General features: G+C 54.5%; 1 protein-coding gene across 1 annotated transcript; it reads left to right on the forward strand.

The window, feature by feature from the left end:
- The first annotated feature begins 132 nt into the window (after positions 1-132).
- TGME49_311230 (hypothetical protein) lies at positions 133-20,376 on the forward strand. Its single transcript, XM_002364324.1, has 11 exons — positions 133-586; positions 1,334-11,665; positions 12,116-12,146; positions 12,603-12,717; positions 13,383-13,493; positions 14,165-14,228; positions 14,490-14,614; positions 14,978-15,133; positions 15,727-15,850; positions 16,249-16,437; positions 17,095-20,376. The coding sequence occupies exons 1-11, from the start codon at positions 517-519 to the stop codon at positions 19,848-19,850; spliced, it is 14,073 nt and encodes a 4,690-aa protein (XP_002364365.1). The 5' UTR covers positions 133-516; the 3' UTR covers positions 19,851-20,376.
- Positions 20,377-20,465: the final 89 nt, after the last annotated feature.

The following is a 20,465-nucleotide window of genomic DNA, read 5'->3' on the forward strand; positions in this document are numbered from 1 at the left end:
AGACCGCATGGCCCTTGCGAGGTGCTGCAGCGAAGATGGCGAAACTAGCAAGTTCGTCTCCCTCCTCCGCTGGCCGTAAGAGGAGTGGAGCGTGTCGCAATCGAACTAGCTGCGTGGACTGCACCGGCGTTTGGTTCCGAAACTTCCGTTTAATCTCATCTAGGTGTTTGCTTGAATGACCCCCCTCCTCTGTGTCATTTTATCCTTCCGCATTTTCGGTGTCGACCGAGGAAAATCGAGCAGCGTGCACGAGCTGTGTTCCGCGCACGGTGCGCTGACGCGTTCCAAGCCCCGAAGTGAATCAGAAGAAACTGGATTCTGCGAGTATATTTTGGTACCTTTTGGGGCCTTAGTTTAACTTGGTAACTCTGATCTGTTCTCTCGGGCGCGTGGTGCAATTAGTAAGCTTCTTTTCGCGGGAATTCGCGATCCCGGATCTTGCAACGCCTGGCAGCTTGGCAGTCTGCGCCTTCCTTACGGAAGCTGACCATCCGACAGGATGGTTCTTCGAAACTCATGGCCCACCTTCCCTCGGACGCCCAGTTAAAGTCTAAAACGACGAGCAACAACACCGCAGAGCTCTACAGTGAGTTAAAAACGGACACGATGAGAATCGCTCTTCGCGGACTCTCGCGGTCACCCGTTGAGTAGAGTCGCGTTTTACCCGGTCGATTCGTGTCCCCGCGTCGCGGTGAAGTCGATGAGCCTTTGCCGGTGGTACGCGATTTAGATTGTCTGTTTCGCTCCTGATCTGATTTTCCTACACCTTCGGAGTGTACCCTGGGACCACAAGTTATATGTATGCCAAAAGTGAGCGTGGACAGTAGGGAGAAATGATGTGCGAGCTTGGTACCGGTCTACTTTCTCACCTAATGTACGAAACCGAACGGTGCTGCATCAGAGAACGGGGTTTTCTATATTTCGGGTCACGCATCGCAGCCGTACCCATGTTTGAGTATTCCTAATTGAAATCGCAAATACAGTATCCTAGATTCGTACAGGTTGTACGCATCTTGTCAAACGGAAAGAAGGGCTGAGAACTGTTACTGCAGATCGCTGTACTCCCGTGGCAAACGTGGAAGGTAGTTATTGCGTGTGAACCCACCATTAGGTAGGTTGGAACTCTTCACTGCGGCGTGGGGAATTGGGGTGCTGTTTCGAGCGGCTGAAGAACTCCAGAACTGCTCCAACTGTGTCTCTTTTTCTGGCGGCGCTTGACAGCCTTCACAGCGGTGTCTGGTTTCACGGGTGAATTGCGGTTATCCACACGATCCTGGCAAACTCCGGTTTTCTCGAGCGGTTTTCTTCGTCTGTCTGTGTCGTCGCGTTACAGGCCACATCCGGGAAGCCAGTTGTCCGCCGTCGCAGTCTTTTCGGCAGAGCTTCCTGCGTTTTCGCCTCTTTTTTCTCTTCATGTCCGCTTTCAGGCAAGCCGCTGACTTTCTGTCGGTCTGTTTCATGGCATTAGAGCGGGTGTGCATACCCCGTTCGCGGCACAGCTCTCCTGCGAGTTTCGTGCTCCCTTTCTTAGTTCTATCCGTCGCCGGGCTTTGCTCGCCGGCCATTTCCGCGTGGACGTGGCTGTTGCTGACTGTCGCGGGACTCATCCTCCTCTCCATTCACTCCCTTGGCCTCTTGCTGACGAGCGATCGCGACGCTTCTTCGTGTGACTCTTCGCCTTTTGAATCAGCGTGTGTGACTCGGTGCGCCTCTACTTCAGACGTTCTTTCCTTCGACTCTCTCGCCTCGCGTTCTTCCTCTCGCGCAGCCTTCGCTTCTGACGCCTGTGGACGCCTTGCAAGCCTCTGCCACGTACGCGCCTTTTCGACGCCGCACCTCGAATCTCAGGTTTCCGCCGGAACAGATCCACCTGAGGAACCGTCTGCAAGTGCTCAGACAGCTCCCCCGTCCCCGCGCCTATGCCGACAGCGCTCAGGAGTTTCTCCCCCGCCTCTCGCCATCCGTTCGTGCTCGGATTCACCATCAGTTGCCCCTTCGTCTCCACCTTTAGCGTTCTTCAGCTACGAAGAACTTAATCAGAATCGAACTCCAGGGACTGAAGAAGATCGGTCAGAAGCCGCTCGCGTCGAAGGAGCCGAAGAGTCTTTCTTGGCTTGCGTTCCAGAGCCGTCCGAGCCTTCCCCCATCTCTGATACAGAGACATCCTGCGCTCCAGTATGTGCGCGTTCTGTGGCGCGTGATGCCACGCCAAACCGGAGTGGTTGTGCGAGTACCTACCCCCTGCGCCTTTTCTCAACTGTCGAACCTTCAGCGTCTGTCACAGGGCCTTCGGCAGCAGGCAAGACTTCTCAGGCGGCTTCCGAGAAGTGTGCCGCTGTCTGCTTGCCTCGCGCGACACCGGCTGTGAGCGTAGAGTGTGAAGACGCAGAGAGTGAAGGTACAGAGACACTTGAGTCGAGTCCGCAGCCTGTTTCCCTTCTCTTCACAGATCGGTTCTCTCACGCGGCTCCGGCTGACATCCCTCCACCTTTGGAAGCACCCGCTGGGGGATCCGCGACTTCACACGCCTCAAAGGGCGTCGCATCTCTCGACGCTCGAACTCTAGAAGGCTCCGTTTCTTTTATAGGTTGTCTTCCGTCAGGGACGCGAGACGCGACTCACTCGACGCTTCCCTCGCCCTCAGCTGTCTCTGCTTTTCCACTCCCCAATTTCCTCGTTGGCGCAGGCGAGAGGACGCAGTCAGCCTCTTCAGTGGCTTCGTCGGAGGCCTCAGGCGAAGGAGACGACGACGCACCGACGTCGGTGCTAACGCAGCCTCCTGAGAACCCTGGGGCCAACGCTTCAGGAGTTTCGTTCCCCGTCTGTGTCGGAAGCAGATACGAAACAGTGGCCGTCTGCTCTCCAGGAGACAGCGCTGGAGTTGCTGCTCTTGGCAAGCGCGTCGGCGAGAACGAGGAAGCGATCAACACCCTCTTCAAGGACTTCGCTACCAGCTCACCTCCTCAACGGTGGGTCTCTGCGCCGGTGCAGTGGCCTTCGTCTTGTCGACAAGAAGCAAGCCAAGAGAAGAGAGTCGTTTCCAGCGACGCAGGTCGCTCCACGCAAGAAACAAGCACGAGCGTCGAGCCAGGTGCTTCCGCGCCGGCTGCCTCTCTCAGTCGTGGAAAATCGACGTTCTTCGTCCACGCTGGGGACGACCAAAGTCGACTGCAAGCCAGGCCGGCAGAGCTCTCTTCTGGAGAAGGAAGCACGAACGGAGTGCCTCACACAGACTTCTCCCGGGGGTTCGGTCTTCAGCACCGACTGATCGAAGGCGAAGCCGCGTCAGGTTCTCTGTCAGCAGCTTCTGCACCTGTCCGCGTCGAAGGCAGAGACGAGGACGTCTCTCTGTTCGCTGTTCAGGCACCAACTGTGACAACATTCGAAGAAATCCAGAGTGAGGTCTCGAGTCTGGGAGAGCGCGAGCAGAACGAGGAACGTGTAGACGAACCGGCAGCAGACTGCAAAAGGATCGAAACAGAGGGGGAGATTGTGGGTGCCGGTTTAAGGGCGCTTGACGCCTCGAGACAAGACCTTGGAGCAGAACGCGAGCAAGAAGGACAGGACGCGTCTCACGAATCCACTCAGAAGGTCACTCAAGAGGAAGCCGAGCAGGAGAACGTTCAGGAAGCAACTCAAGAAGCAGAAGGAAAAGACAACTGTGTACTGTTAGAGAGGCGGTCAGAGCCAGAGGGTGAAGAAGAGTGTGAAGAAGAAGAGAGTGGAGAAGAAGGGAGTGGAAAAGAAGGGAGTGGAAAAGAAGAGAGTGAAGAAGAAGAGGGTGAAGAAGAAGAGAGTGAAGAAGAAGAGAGTGGAGAAGAAGGGAGTGGAAAAGAAGGGAGTGGAAAAGAAGAGAGTGAAGAAGAAGAGAGTGAAGAAGAAGAGAGTGGAGGAGACAAAAGTGAACAGAAGGCTGAGGAAGGAATTTCCGACGGCGGAGAAAGTGGGCCTACGTATTTTTTCTCGTTTTCCGCCGGCAATCAGCAGGCAAAGAATCCAGTCCCACAGTCGAAGGCGAAAGAGGAAACTGAGGAAAGTGAAGGAGAGGCAGCAGATAACTTCGAGAGTTCGTTCATTCCTATTCAACCGGGTGCAGAGACCGTGGAAATAGAGAACGATCTGAGGGATCGTACGGGGTCAGAAGAGAAGCACGAAGACCGAGAAGAAACGTGTGAACGGAAGGGATCTGAAACGGAATTTGCATTAGCTGAAGAGGAAAACACTCAGAATAATTCCGAAAGAGAGCCAAGGCCCAAAGAACAGGGAGCTCGGGAGGAGGACTGCAGAGAGGGAACCAAAGAGACAAGCGTCCCTTCGTCTCGAGAAGGCGTTCGCAAGCAGGATTCACCAGGGGGGCCAGAAAAGGAAGAAGCAGAAGAACCATCAAGAGGCGAGGATCCGGGAGAAGTTTTGGATGTGCTAGTAAGCTCAAAAGGTGCCGATCTCGAAGGACTTGCCGACGAGGAAAAGAGACAAGACGTCCCTAACGGAAAGGAGGCAAAGAAAGAAAAGACAGATTCGCGCGAGGACGAAGAAAGAGAACATTATTGCGAAGAGGAGTCGAAGAACGCTTCCCAGTCCGACGGAGACGAAGTCGAGGAACAAGTTGCAGAAGAAACCAGTGATGCAAGGGCGAACAAAGAGTCTGGAAATCACAACGAACAGAAGCACACAGAAGACGTGAAGGCGCACGAAAAGGACGACCAGGGAGAAGGCGAAGCAGAAGAAGTCGAAGAAGAAGAGGGAAAAGAAGGCGAAGAAAAAGGAGAAGAAGACGAAGAGGAAGAACTAGAGGAAGAAGGTGAAGTCGAGGAGGAAAGTGGAGAAGAAGAGGAAGAAGTAGAGGAAGAACGTGAAGAAGAAGAAGAAGTAGAGGAAGAAAGTGAAGAAGAAGTAGAGGAAGAGGGTGAAGAAGAAGAGGAAGAAGGAGAGGAAGAAAGTGAAGACGAAGAGGAAGAAGTAGAGGAAGGAAGCGAAGACGAAGAGGAAGAAGTAGAGGACGAAAGTGAAGAAGACACAGGAAAGGTCGACTCAAGGGACCTGTGTGAAGCATCCGTTGTTAGAGTGGCGAGAGGACCAGTTGAATGCATAACAGAGGAGGACCATCAATCTGAGTTCCTTTCCTTTGACAATTTGCTCGAGGCACACACATCACGTCTCGTTGACGCCAGTGAGGCAGAGACGCCAGAGAGTGACCAAGAGCGACCTGAAGAAGCGACGGGTGTCAGCGACATCGTATCCCCTCACTTCGAAAGCGCAGGTGTTGGTTTCGAAAACAATAGAAACGAGGGGAAGACTTTTGAAGACTTTGAGACAGAGCGGAGTCCATATTGTTCCTTTTCAGGGGAGGAGGCTGAGGCTCGTTTTTTGACACTTCAGTCCTCGGCAGTTGCAGGTTTTTCGGGCGCGGGGTCCCCTGACAACTCGTTCTCTCGGACCGGCGCTGAAGCGTTCCCGGGACTCCCAGTCTGTCCACCAGCCAGGAGACACAAGCACGACCGCCAAGAGGAGGAGATTCCAGAGGCAGATCAGCTTTCTCCGGAACTACGTCACTTGCCGGCTTCGTGTGAAGAAGCAGAAGAGCGCGCCGGAGAGCCTGTGGAAGCCGAGGCGACTGGTGACTTATCTGAAACGCTCAAACGTTACGAAGAAGCAGTGAACGGTGCATGCTCTGGAAAGGCGAGGAAGGAAGCCGAGCAGGCGAGTCCTTGTGAAGACGCTTCAAGAGTCGATTCTGCGCCTCAGCAACACCCAACCGACAATTCGTTCACTGTGTCTGCTTCGGAGGTTCGCATCCCACACGGGCTCGAGAGGCCTGCTCCATCGTTACAACCAACACTTGTCTGTGGGGGATTCTCTTCTTGGGAGGCGTACTCGAAGACGTTCGACTTGCCTTCGCCTTTCCCCCTGTCTTTTTCGGAGGAGGCTGTTTTTCCGGATCCGCGCTCAGCTGGGCCTGATCCGCTGCCCTTCAGGTGTCGCCCAGAAGCGCCGTTCGTTTTTTTCTCGTCTTCTTCCTCAGGGAGTACACAACCGTTGGTGATCGGTGAAGAAGAAGACAAACGAGAAGGTCAGCTGCCAGTAGGCGACTCGAGAGCCGCGAGTCCCGACACCGACACAGAGAAGGAGGGCGACGAGGAAAGAGAACGAGGTGAAGAAGAGGAAGGAAAAACGCTCTCTGGAGAACTCAGAGAGGGAAGCGAGGAAGCGAAGGCGGAGCAGTGCGTTGCGTCACACGCAGGAGAGATCTGGTCGGAAGAGAAACGCGGTCAGGAGGGAGAGCAGAAGATTGGAGTAGAGAGACAGCACCCGACGGAGCAGGAGAGAGAACAGGAGCTCACTGAAGCGAGAGAAGAGAAGACCGATCCAGAGAGAAAACAAGATAACGCTCAGGAGAACGCGGGGGAGAAAGACATTGAAGACAGAGAAGCAGACCAAGGGAGAGGAGAGGAAGACCGAGAGGAACTCGGACACGAAGAACAAGAGACTGTGACAGAAGGATCTGTCGGCAACGTTGAGAGGGCCGAAGAGATCCGGGAGAAGGGTATTCTGCCCCTGTCATTTTTCGAGATCAAGACTTGCAGTTCCGTCACGTGTGAGCGCTCTCTTCCCGTTTTTTCGGCATCGCTTCAGACCCCGGTCAAGAGGCCCGGAGAGGGGGACGCAGACGAGCCGCCTTCAGAGAGAGCGGACAGTGAAGAGAAAGAGCGAGGGGAGATAACGCACGAAGCATCCGACGAAGGAAGAGGAGACGTCGAGGCAGAGACAGAGCAAGCAAGTGAAAGGAAGAGTGGAACAACAAACAGTGAAGAAGAAAGCGACAAAGGCAGTGAAGAAGAAAGCGAGAGCGACAGTGAAGAAGGAAGCGAGAGCGACAGTGAAGAGGAAAGTGAGAGCGACAGTGAAGAGGAAAGTGAGAGTGAATCTCTCCCGGTTCTCAGCCACCCGGTTCCCGACGAGACGCATCCGTCTGCGCGCCGAAGCTTCACGGATCACTTTATCATCTGCACGAGGTCGCCTTCAGAACTGTCGCGCCAGTCTTCGGGCGTCATCTTGCAAGGCGTAGCGACCGTCAACACTTCGTCGCCTGCCATCTCAAATCCGGAATCTTCTCATCTTTTGCGTGATTCATCCCGCTCTTCAGAAGCTTCGTCGACTGTCTCTCAGGTGTTACCTGCCCTTCTCATCGAAGCCTCCGGAGAATCAGAAGAAGCGGACGACGACGCGAAGAAACCAGGAGAGAACGAAGCAAGCGAGGCGCGGCCGTCGCCAGCAGCGGAACGAGGAGGCGTAGAACAGTCAGAAGAAATAGAAGAACTCAAAGGAGATTGTGAGAGGGCGGAGTGGCTTGTTCCGCGTGACTTTCAGTTAGGTCAGGAAGACGCGGCAGTTGTGTTCTCTTGCGCCTCAGGGCGGCGCGAGCCTCTTTGCATAGGTTCGCAGGAATTTGAGGGCGAGGCAGATTTGGAGACACCCGTTGCATCCGCAGACTCGGGAGAAGAAGCTTGTGCTGACAGCGAAAAGGAGGCGCGTGCAAGTTCTCCCGTCTTCGGGTCTCTCCTCGCGTCTCTTCCAGTCCCTTTTTCGACTTTTGGCGAAGCTCCGGTCGGTTCAGAGGGCGCCGGAGACACGCAGATCTCAGTCTCAGCCCTTGCTTTGCACGACTGTTCGGCGTCCGGAGACGACTCTCCAACTCTTCTTACGAGCTCCCTGTCCCCCGTGTGGGGTGGTCTCTCCAAATCGGATTCTCCAGCTTCGTGTTTTTCTTTTTCGGCGAAGGAGCCTGCTCAGATTGACGACAAACCAGAAGAGGAGAAAGAGGAAGAAGACCAAGGCGACGCAGACGCTGAAGGTTGTGTCAGTGTGTATAGGGCTGAGGAAGCGATTCCAAACTCTTCTTCACACTCTTCACCGTCATCATATCCGTCTTCGTCAGCTTCTTCATCTTCGTCTCTTTTGTTACCTTGTGCATCATCTAAACCACCACTTTCAGCATCTTCTCCTTCAGTTGTTCCGGGACGTATTTCGCCATCGACCTGGTCGTCGTGTGAGACACCGAACAGACTCAAATTCACTGGCGGAGCAGGTGTTTCTTTGTTTCTCGCTGCCTCTTCACGAGCGGTCAAGGGCCCCCGACAGGCGCGACGTCTTCCTCTGTCTCCGCGCCCTCCTCCTCCCCCTCTGGACTCTCCCAGACTTCGCGCCTTGAGCAGTGCGAAGTCTTCAACGGAAACACTCGCGGTGCGCTCTCCTGAATCTTCGTCTGTGTCCCGAAGCGAACGAGAAGAACGTTTGTTCCCTCGTGGGAAGAGCGCTGCAAGGGATCTGGAAAAAAACCTCCAGGGAAAGGAGACAGCGAAGCTTGATCGCCCTTCAGCGGTCGAGAGAGAAGAGGGATCTCTAGAAGGAACTGCGATTATTTCAGTCTCGCGAGGGGTCAGAGAAAAAGACTCGACTTCTGCAGCGTCTGTCGGTTGTCTGAGGAACTGCGAGAGCTCTCGAGTTTCTACGAAGCACTGTGAAGCCTCCTGCACGCGAAGCTCTGCAGCGCCTCACCGCTTGCAGATCTGCAGGGAAGACGCGCGACCACGATCCTCCTTCGCGTCGTTTCGCAGAGGTTCACGTCTGCCCGATATCACGGAGGAGCGCGAGGAGCAGACACAGGACAGCGGCGAGTTCCTTCACTCGACGTCTGAACTTTCGGGAGAAGGCGAGAAGAAGATCGGACAGCGGAATCGCCAGACTTGGCACTGGAGTTCTTCGGGTCCGCGTCACCGCGCTTCGTCTCCTGTTGTTCAAAGGCGAAACAGCCTCCAGAAGAAAGAGAAAAAGCAGGAGAAGAGAGAGAAGAAGCGACAGGAGAAAAACGAGCAGAAGGGCGAGAAAACAGAGAGGAAAGAAGAGAAGGGAGAGCGGAAGGCTTCGCGACCGAGGAAAGAAGGAGGCCGTAGACGGATTCGAGACCTTGAGATTACCCCCCACGAGGCGAGACTTCCATCACCTCCCGAGACGGTCCGTCCCCGGAAGTTTCGGCCTGTGCCGATACCTCGAAAAGACAACGCGGGAAGCGAAATCGAGACACTCGATCACACCAAGGAGAATTCGCAAGTTCAGGACTCTCAGCAGCGTTTCTCGTCGCGAGAGATCTACGAACCCGCACTGCGTCTGCAGACCATTCCTGAAGTGTCTTCTTCGGTCGCCTTCTACTCGTTCTGCTCCTCTCTCCCTGCTCCAGAGTCCGGGGACACAGAGTGTGTAGAGCTGCAGTCAAACGGCCAATCGCCTGTCTCAGGTGTCTCGTCCTTCCACCCGCGTTGTGTTGACTCGCCTGTGAGACACGAGACCGACAGGAACCCTGAGGAGACTTCACAAGCTGCACCGCTGCGTGCAGTCCAGGGGCAGCCGCCCGCACAAGGCGTCACAGCTTCGTCGACATCTTTGTCTTCCTCTTCTGCTCCCTCTGCCTCCCTCGCCTTCCATCTTGCATCGGCATCATCTTGTGCACCGCCTGTTCCTAGCTGTCAGCACAACTTGAATCAGAAATCTCTTTCCTTCTCTCGCGAGCTCTCGACATCCACGGCGACCCGTTGCCTTCTCTCGGCAACCTCGCAACCTTCGCTGCCACCTAAACCTGCTCGCGTGATTCTTCGCCACGCAGACACGCTGCAGTATCTCCCAGCTTCTCCAGGAGTGTCTGGTGTTTGTGCGTCGCGGTCTCACTCCTGCGCTGCGCGCTCTCTTTCTGCTCCCCCTGAAGCTTCAAAGATGCAGGCTTCGTCGCCGCTATCGAACGCGCCCCGGGTCATCGTGCCCCTGACTCGAGCTGAGGCAGAAGAAATGCACAAAAACAACCCGCGGCTTGGCCGGCGTCCTTGGCTCTGTGGTGACCCCAGTGTGGAGCGTCTCTCCAGCGGGAGGTCCGCGCGGAAAGTGTCTCCTCGGAGACTGAGAGACACTCGCGTAGCCTCGGGCAAAGACGCGTTCGAATGGTGTTCCTCGTGCTGTGTGCCGACGACCGGCTCCTCCTCCTTTTCGCAGTACACCGTGCCGGGACAAGCTACCATCCCCTCGCCCTACGGGCCTATACCGGCGCCCCAGTGGCCCAGAGCTGCGGTCGCCAGACCCGGAAGCCCAACGCGGGTCTACTACGCGAGCCCTGAGGCTCCGCAGACTGCCGGTCACCTGAAACAGGGAGCAGGCCTCCAGGCTCCGCCATCGACCCCAGTGCGCGCTGGTCCGTCGCCCCGCACCCCACCCTACGGCAAGGTGTCCATGTCCCCGGCATGTGTCTCCGTGTCCCCGGCAGGTGTCGCCACGTGCCCCACAGGGTCCACTGGCCGCCGGTACATGCCGGGGATGTCGCCTGAATCGCTTGGAAGGGCTCGCCAGAGCTCGCCCACGGCGACGCGCGTGTGGCGGTCGGTGACTCCGCCTCCAAGTCGGCTTTCGTCTCCAAGTGGACGGCCTGACGGCGTAGTCGCGGCGACATTTCCGGCATATCCTCAAGGGGCGTACGTGCCATCGCATCCAGGATGGACTTCTTCTCATCGGACAGTTTCTGCAGACACTCGAGATGCTGGACGGTTCCCTCGCCCCTATTATGTGGGGAGCGCACAGCCCACTAGGCTAGAAATGGCACCAGGAACTACCCCACACGCTGGGGGGGTTTCGATCCCGTCCTCGGTTTCAAAAACAGTGCTTTACCAGAGTGCTCAACCGTGTCAAGGTGTCCAGGCTTCGTACCAGGCTTCGTACGCGCCAACGGGGTCGTGGGTGGTCCCGCCGTCGCGCCCCATCGTCTCCACCGTCCCCACGCCGAGCTTCGGGCCCGCTGGAGTGACGCAGGCCCCCGGCGCGCCTGTGGAGACTCCAGTTTGGGCTCCAGCTCACGGGAGTCGCTCTCCATCGAGCACGTCTCCGGGGCTCGGGAAGATCGCTTCGCCTGGCGAAGGATCTGCGGGGCAAGCTCCGGTTCCTGAGTCTCCGACGGTCCAGATTGTCGTGTCTCCTTCCTGCGTGTCGACGTCTAGAGAGTCTCCACAGGCGCCAGCGCCATCGCCGGCCTCTCCGGGGCCTTCTGAGAAGTCTCCGGGGTCATCCGATCCCTCGCAGGGATCCCCTACCTCGCGCCCCGGCGAAGCCGAGACCTCCTGTCGCCGCCAGAGCAGTCGCCCGCTGGATGCCTCAGGGGGGATCTCCGGAAGCTCCAGCAGTCTGGCTGCGGATTCAAGGGTGCCAGCGGAGACAGGTGTCTCCTCTTGTGTCTTTCGGATGGCGTCTGTCCCCGTGAACGGCGTCACGACCGTGCCAGTGGAAGGTGGCGCTTCCCGGAAGGCCACCGGCGAAAGTGTGGGGAGACACTTTTCGCATCAAGAGAGCGCGTCCGGCGCCCGAGAGACAGGCGGCGAGACAGCAACGGTCGCGAGCGAGGGGATGGGAAGCCGAACGGAGACAAAGAACGGAGGCGCTGAATCGGCTCAGGGGGAAAGGGGGAGAACTCTTGCGCCGCATGCGAACTCTACAGCAAGGGCTGAGCATGGGAGGGAAGACGAGGAAGGTGCAAAGAACAAAGAAGATGCTGCAGGCAGAGACGACCCAGTCAGAAAGGGATTCTGGTTCAGAACGGTCTCCACGAATGAAGACTGCGATGAATCGCAGTGGAACAGTGAGTTTAGAAGCCGTGGCGTACAGCAGAGACACACAACTGAGCAAGGTTAAAAACAAGCGGGGAGTTGGGGGCAGAGGGAGCTGGAAATCCAATATAGAATATGCGTGGGGGAGACGCCCAGTATGAAGAGGCGCTTGCAGTTGATGGGTACGAGAGACAGAGAGAGACGGCGCCTCTGTTGTCTTGTGTAAGCGTAGGACGACGATCGACTTAGAAGGCGAGACACGTGAAACGTTTTTTCGAATCTGACACGTTCTCTGTTTCTTGAATGTAGGTTTTTTGTGAGAGTTACGTCTCTCGGTGACCTTGCGCCTGTTCGCTCTCTCGGATTCGCTGCAAGGTGTTTCCTCTATTATGATGGGGGGCCAGGCCTTGGGGGACAAGGGCAGACGGGTTTCGCGTTTCTGCAGGATTCTGTCAAACCGCTTCTGTCTTTGTTTTTTTCAGTGAAAAACACCCTGAGCGATCCTGGCGACCAGTAAGTCACTTTGCGTCGCAACGTTTTTGCTGGCTTCTCTTTCTGGGCTAGGGCCTTGGCATGTCTCTTCGTCTTCATTCGCCAGCAAGCGTCATTGCGGAGCCCTGGCGTCTAGGAAGCGTCTGTTAGAATGGCTCAAACAGTTGAAGCCTTTCTTCACATTTCCCTTTATTTTATGCTGTATTGATTGAGGTTTCTCTTTCCGAAAGATGAAGAGTTCTGCGTCGTACACAGGGTAAAGTAGCATACGATAACAAAGACAGGCGTAGTTGCTTGGACGAACATACGTTGTGATGGGGGAAAACTTTATCGCACAGGTGAACAGTGACTCCCCGCTGCTGTCCCGTCGCTTCTTTTTCGCGAGAGCGTTTCGAGGGATCGGAATCTTAAGAGTAGGCCTTTGTTCTTCTCTCTCGAGTTCATACTTTTTCGTGGTGCCCTCTCGCTTTTTTCCAGCATGCTAAACACCCTCGACAAGCTGGCGAAGGTTCAGGACAGACTGGATTTCCTTCAGCAGCAGGTTCAGCAGCAGACAAAAGAACTTCAGACTTACTACAGTTCATATAAAACGGTGAGTGTTTCTTGTTTCAGTGGTTCGTTTGCGTTGTGAGCGAAAAGTGAGTGCCGGGTGTGCATAGATCCATCTAGATAGAAGGTGATGGAAATATCGATGGAGGCCGATCTATTATAATGGGCTGGTAGAGAGAACGAGATGCGGGGAGATAGACATTGGCAGGTAGATGTTCGTATATGGACATTAGGAGGTAGAGCGACGCAGATAATTGGAGGGAGAGAGACTGACAGACTGACAGTCATACAGATAGATGTTGAGAGATCGAGAGAGATGTAGGGTGGTAGATGTGGAGAAATACTTGATGACAGGTACTGATCGATACGTAGAAGTGTTGAGGTGAATGCTTTTTGATGGATAAGCCGACGTATGTAGACAGACTTTGATAGATAGGCGTTGGCCGGTCGATAAAAAGGATCATGTCGATATACTGCCAAAGGCCCTCTGAGATCGTCGCCCTTTCTTATTAGTTGGTTGCTGCGACGAAGACAGACACACATGTCAGAAGAGGTCGTCAATGTGCATGATGTATCGTTCAGGGTGGACGAATCTGTGTGTTCCAGTCGGAAAAAGATTCAACGTAAAAAACGGGAGTCTTTGCTTTTGCCTGTCGTGTGCGAAGCCCCGATTTAATGCCTAAAACGATTCCTTTCTGTAACTGTCAGGCTGAAGCAATCAAGAACGCTTTAGAGACTTCAATGTCAGACTGCACGGTCTGCTACAGCCGGCGCTCGACGCAGCTGAACGAAGTGGAAAAGCGTCTGAAAATTCTCACAGTACGCAGACATGTCTCGACTCCGGACGCCCTTTGTAGTGTCGTTAGAATGCGTGTTTTTGTGAATGCCACGGTCATCTCGTGTCTTCTGTCTCACGCGGCTTGGGTCAAATGCCACGGCTGATTCCTCACGACCTTCGCCTCTGCGTAATCGGCTTTTGAATTACGGATAGACATGCACATTCTCCTGTATATAAATAGATACAGAATACATACATAATATACATACATACATAATACTTACATAATACATACGTACAGAAATGTGTGGAGTGCAAAAGCATGGTAGCTGTCGATTCAACGGAATTGTGTTTGTGTGGATGCTGAAAGCAGTAAAAAGGTTTGGTGAAGCCTACGAGGCGGAGCCCACTGGGAGTACGAAGTTGTCGTCTTACTCTTATCGTGACCGGAATTGGGCTGTCAAAAAAAGACGAGGCCATGCATTCGCCATCCACACGTATCTAAGTACATATGTATACGTATATATATAGATATAGATACAGATATATAGGAAACCAGAGGTGTGAGTAGGGACGTTTTGGAGGAAGGCAGATACGGTTTACATACCGAACAAGGATGGCATGTTCAAGTGTGCATCTAACTTGATGTTCGGTTATCCATTTGTTTGCCGAGGTTTCCCTGGGGATGGATAACGTGTGTGTCTATTTCCAGGCTGAAACGCTAACTGGATGTTCGACCGCGGAATTGGAAGAGCTTGCGCAGGAACTGGAGACGAGTAAGCGTTTGCCACGCCGGGTCCTTGCGATCGTGAGTTTCTTCTCTCTCATGTGTACTCGTTTCGTCTTGGATTTCCGCGGCTGTGGCTTGTTCGCTGAGAGAAACGGATCACGTTCGGGACGCATGGATGGCGTCTTTTTTCTTTCGTGTGGTGTTCCTGTACTTTGCTAAGACCGTAGAACTTGCACACGCAAAAAAGGGATTCATGAGGTACCTCCATGGAAACCGGTTATGCCTTCCTATGACTGTCCGCACTCAGCCCTCTACAAGATGACTGCCGTCCAGACTCAAAGAGCCGCGGGAGTCGCTGAATTTTTCCCCGACGACCCGCCTCGTCAGCTTCTTCCCTTTTCTTCAGATTGTTTGCCCGAGCCGAAGACAACAGTAAGTTGCGCATTGTCTTGTTTCCGCGCCTTCTCCACCCTTCGCTTTGGGCTCCTGTCTCCGCTCCACCCTGTGCTGGGAGGTTCGAAACTGACAGCCGCGACGCTTGGTCTGTAGTCGAGTTAGGTTGACTTCTCGTATCCACCTCCATGCAAATGCATATCCGTAGATATATATATATATATATATGTATATAAATATATATATATATGGTCGTGTGTTTGCGCATGTAGAACTACTGTGTGCACTGAGTATCTCTAGGTATGTCTTGGGGTGTGGGATGAGAGGTTCGTTTCTCTCCCAGTTCTTTTTCGTGTCTTCCTGTTTTGAGGAAGATTCTTCGTGTGCTGTCTTTTGGCGCAGTTCATTGTTCCGGAAGAGCCGGTGGCGATGGTTGCCGTTGATGACTGCGTCACCTTGGGGGAAGAAATCGATACGGAAATGGCGGACGTGTTGAAGGACTTGAGACAGGCACAGCAGATGCATGAGGAATTTCGAAAAGAATACAAACGCATTCAGGTACAGACTCTAGACATCTGTTTCGTCGTCTACTCTTTCTGAGACTCATCTTCATGTGTATCGATCTCTCTCAGACAACAGCAGCCCAAAACTCCTTTGTTTACAGCTGGTACCGCTTCATTCAAGCTCGTACCGCAGTATTCGATGCGTTTATGTGACTGAACACATTTTTTTAAGCTCCTCGCCATGTTCAGGTGGCGATGTACGCGTTCCGTGAAGCACCCACAGCTCCTAGAGACCGACTGGGATTGGTGGTGTACGGGAGTCATAAAAAGAATTCGACTTTTTCAAACGCGTTCGTGTTCACGCGTCAGGACGATTGTGTCTTGGCGTATCTGTTTCACTGTTTATGTGCATAGATTTCTAGTCGACGAATAATCGTGGTCACAGGGTGGACGACCGTTCTCAGGGAACTCTCTTCTTGTCGTGGTCAGCGTAGCCCTGGGGAACGTCACATTGCTGGGCCGCAGCCTGGAGAAAGGAGTGGGCGTTTTTGTAATGTAGTAGTTGTTTTTCCTGTCATTGTCTATTTATCCATACTATTGTATCTGCGTTACTCGTCATCGATGCTACCTTCGGCTTCTTTTTTTCAGATGCAAGTCGACCAGGAGGTCAACCTTTTCGATGTTGATTTGCGCAAGTTAACGAGTGTCGAGAAGACCCTCGAGGAGCGCCTTCGTCGACTCCTGTGTCTCACTGGCGACACGGACTACGCAGGTACAGCCCGTCCTTTTCTTTAACTGTTTGCTGCGGTTCCGTTGATGTGCATTTCTGAAGGCACTCTTTGTCTTTTAACTTTGAGGCGTTCTGTCCACATGGCTGTTTCCGCGAGTCGGCCTCCGTCGCGTTCTTAAGAGATTTCTTCCTCTGTTATTCCTCGCGTTTGTCGTCGTGACCCTTCTCCTTGTAGTCTTGAGCAAAGCCTCCTTTGTTCTCGTCCGCTGCGATTTCCAGCGTACATGTATGGAGAGACGTTTCGAACCGCGATTGGCGGCAAGGTGTAACTCCGTTCATGGAAGTCAAAATAGCTCTCGTTGGGTGCCGTTGTGAAGCCTGACTAGTTCACCTAACCATCACGGTCCGAACAACGTTTTCGACTCTGTCTACAAAAACAGATGTGAGCGAGAGCGACCTCCAGGAGTACTTCCGGACGGTGAACTACGCGGTGCGTCGGGTGTATCGACACCTTGCACTCAAGGAGGCGGGCCACACGACTCCGGCTCCTGCGGGTTCGGCGACTCAGGCGGTCACGAAGAAACTCCCCCAACAATCACAGCCGCGAGCGACCAGAACGTCGAACAGCGGTATGTGAAACGAGTTCAAGTCAAGCGCAAATTAGGTACGGTGGATCTCTGGGATGGGTTTGTTTCCCGCTGGACTCATTTCGACGCCAAGTTATTATAGAGCTCCGCAAGTCGTTGGACGAAACACTGGGTTGGAAGAAAACTGCGAAGACGGTTCGGCTAGGATTCTCCGACACTCACCAACAAAGAAGGGAGAGGAACGGACTGAACTTCCCGCTCGACAGTGGTCATGAAATCAGAGAAAAAAGAACGATTCCAACACTGCGATGAACGGGTGCATCTGAGACAGCAGCCAACGCGCATAGGTTCACTTTTTCATGCAACGTTCTAAATATGCAAATACCTCGAGCCGGGAGGAACTTCAGGGCATGCAAATCGGGACACCCTTTGGATTTTCTCCAGCGTGTTTTTATCGTGTGAAGAGCAACACCCCACGCGCTCTCTCACGACTCTCGATTGCCGTCCAACTGGGGTGACGGCCACTTTGCGTTCGCTCTGCACGAACCTACAGCGCTGCCGCTGCCTTTCGTGATATTCACCAGTCTGAGAGAACCGCCCTTCTTTCCCTTCTTCTCAGTGTTTTCTGGAACGAATAGACGATTCATCGTCTGGTCGCATTGTCCACGATATGCGTTCTGTTTTCTGTTTGGCTTTCAGGTCCACTGAGGCGACCACCCCAAGAGGACACTCAAGAAGCGTTCGAAGCTGCCTTCCGAACTGGTACAGACTCGACAGGAGAACGGACGTCTCCGTCTCTGCGACGGGGACGGAGTGGAGACTCTGGACTCTCGGCGCGCCAGCGGACACGGGGCCTAGGGCCGCTCACCGGAGGGATTTTAGGCAGCTCTTTGTCCGGCTCCATGCAGAATTTACCGACTCTGACAGGCGAGCAGACCCGCGGTGGTCAACCGCTTTCGCGGCATCAAGCGGCCCTGCCATGGAGACAGGGCCTACAGCCCTACCGTCTGGTGGTGACCCCTCAGTCCGGAGTACCAAGTTCAGCTTCGCTTTCGATGCCTCAGGACTTCAACCCGCTGCAGCCGCTCGTTGCGCGGGGGAGCACGTCGGGCAGAGTGGCTCGGCGCCAGCTTCATTCTGCAGAGAAAGAGAGACGCCTTTCGCAAGAAGAGCTCATTGCTGGGGTAGCGACGCCTTCCAGACAGGTCGCGCTGAAGGCTGACGCGGGCCGCGATGCGTCTTGGAGGACCAGGCGTGTGGCGCGAGAAGAAGTAGACGAAGAAGGCTTTGTGATTGAAGACGGTCACTACGTCTCGGGGTCGGAACACGAAGGTCGAGAGGAATCGACCTGCCCCAGACGTCGCTTCTCCAGTGGAGCCTTCTTGTCAGAGGCGCGCGATCAAGACCGACAACTGGTGCTGCATCCCCCGCCTCATGAGTCTTCAGAGTCTGTGCTACAGGAAGATCTCGGGGTCGTGAAGGAGGAGCGAGCAGACGGGCGAAGGCTACGAGCATCACTGCTTAAGTCTCCTGAGGACCCGTTTACGCGGGGACGACTGGAAAGTGCGGAGAGCGTCATTAGTGCTCTCAGCTACACCGGACACGCAGACCCGCCGCAGGCTCTGGGAAAGATGCCTTTCGCGTCTAGTGGCGGAGGAAACTTGCTTCTCCTCTCGCCAAGTGTGAATCCTGGATCACCACCAGCGATTCCGCGCGTGGCGCCCGTGCCGGCCGCAAGGCAAACGGCCTCTCGCGCGCCTCTTCCCGTTGACAGCTCCGACAAAGGCAGCGATGGGAGGAAAGCCGAAAGGCAGCAGGAGAGATTGATAGGCGTACAGCAGGAGAGTCTGGAACCGGAGTCTGAGGAACATGCGCATTTGTATCAGCTTCAGGAGGTCCGAGAAAAGCCCTTGGTGCCGCATGATAGGAGACGCGTAGAGAGAGAGCGAAGACAAATCACAGGAGAAAGAAGTAACAGACGCGAGGAAGCTCAGGAGGAAGCCGCACCGACACTCACGCGGAGACAACTCGCCGCCACCGCTTCCGCAGGGACGCTCCCTTGTCAGGCTTCTTCGGTAGCGCCGAAGGGTGGTGAAATAAGTCGCGAGATTCGCGCTGTCCATCCAAGAACGACAGGAGAGCATTCGAAACCTGTTGAGGAGCTGGTGGAAAGAGACGAGCCGCAACGGGATTTATTGGGAGAGCGTCGTCGCCCTTTGTCGGAGGGAGAAGGACCTCCCGGGGGGGAACTCGAGAAATCTTTGCAGTTGACTCGGTCGCTTCCAGAGAGGAAGCTCGCAACACGAGAACCGCGGGAACTGACGCATGCAAGCCCTTCAGAAGACCCCAGTCGGACAGCCCGCAGAACGTCGGGGCTGGAGCGAGGATTTTCTGTGAAGCTCCTTCGGGACGGCAGCGTCTGTTCAGACGGCAGTGTGTATCTGTCGGCGAACCTGGTGGAAAGCGAATCTCGCCGCGGAACCATTGAGAGGGAGCTCGAATTGATTCCTGAAAAAAACGAGGATCTGCCGAGGCAGAAGGCTAGACGACCCGCAGTGACCGGAGGAGTCGATTCTTTTACTTTCGGTGTTTCACACAATTCTCTGCCGACCAGCGAGGAGGTGGATTCTCCTGGACTTCACCTAGCGCATGCGGGGGCGGATCCCGCGCATTTGGGGGGGAAACGCGGAAAAAGACACTCGGCTGCGCTTGAAGTGCTGGGACAGTCTGAACACCTGCCCGGTCTGCGTCAGTTGGCGGTAAAATCGGCGTCTCCAAACAGTGGGAGGAACTCCGTGGGGAACGGCGATCTGGGAAGAATCGCAGAGAACAGAGAAGACCGAGGGATCTGTTCGATGGGTCATGAGCTTGCGCGTATGGAATATGGCTTGGTGCCGTCGAAAACGCCAAAGACAGGAGGCAGCAAACACCCAGCGATTGCGACGGCCTCTGTGCCTGCGTTGCCGGCTCCGGAAACTCTAAACGATGAAAAAAGACTGGATTCGGCGGCGCGATCGGGAGAGTTGTGTCGGACATTGGCACGGCCAGAGGAAGCGCACGTTGCGAGACCAGCTGCCACAGAACTGGTGCGGGATCAGGAGAGGCAGCAAAGCAAACACGAACTTGCGAGACTGGGAGAGCAATCATTGAGCACCGGCAGCAGACATCTGAGTAAGGAACAGGCTAGAAGTGGACAGCTAGCTCCAATGCATGTCGAGTATCCCCCGAGTGAAATGAATACGAGCGATTCTAGTGGAGATGAGATGTCTGGGAAAAACAACAATGGTACGAGAAACCGGCAAGTAAAACACCGGGACAGTGCGGCCGGCAGTGCAACGGGAGTTGATGAGGCAGAGCGACGCACACGCATTGGAAGTCTTCCTGATGAAAATTCCAATGAAGTCTTTGTTTCTGCAGCCTCGTGGTTCCCGCCGGAAGAAGAGGGCTGCGAGTGAAATGAAGGACGTAATAGTGGTGAGAAGGAATCAGCTTAGGAAAGACTGTGTGGTTACTTTTGGACACGGAGGTGTATGTGAAGGCTTACAACACAAGAATCGATATGTGTACCGTTCTCTAAAAACAGGTATTTTTAGTCAGGAACAGGTGGTGAGTTTCGCCTGGTCTCTTTGTAGTGGCGGCGAACATAGGAAGTAGTGGTATTCATGTGCGGTTTTTTCGTGGTTCTGCCCCATCGTCAACTTCGAGATAAACCGTGTGTTTTAGTAGGTATGCGTCTGCCGGTTGGGCTTAGTTTCATGCGCTTAAGCGTGAACAAGGAAGTCCCCCGTTGGTCGGACCCAGATATCTGACATCAATGTTGCAGGAAGAATGAAGACCCGCTTTCGTTGTTGCTGTGCTTTGATGTCCGAGTGTTTCGAAAATCTACGTCCGTTTCAACAGTTGGCAACTTGAAGTTGCAGCGCTTGTCCCAGTGACGCCGAAGAAGACGCCAAACTCGTGTTCAGCACTTTGCCATTAGCTGCTCAGACCGACCGGAGGAATGTCAAAACAACTAGCACAACACGTCGAAGGATCCGCTACACAGGAACTTCGTGAGCACGTGCCTCCAA

Source organism: Toxoplasma gondii, chromosome XI (assembly GCF_000006565.2).
Source record: "Toxoplasma gondii ME49 chromosome XI, whole genome shotgun sequence".
Classification (NCBI taxonomy): Eukaryota; Apicomplexa; class Conoidasida; order Eucoccidiorida; family Sarcocystidae; genus Toxoplasma; species Toxoplasma gondii.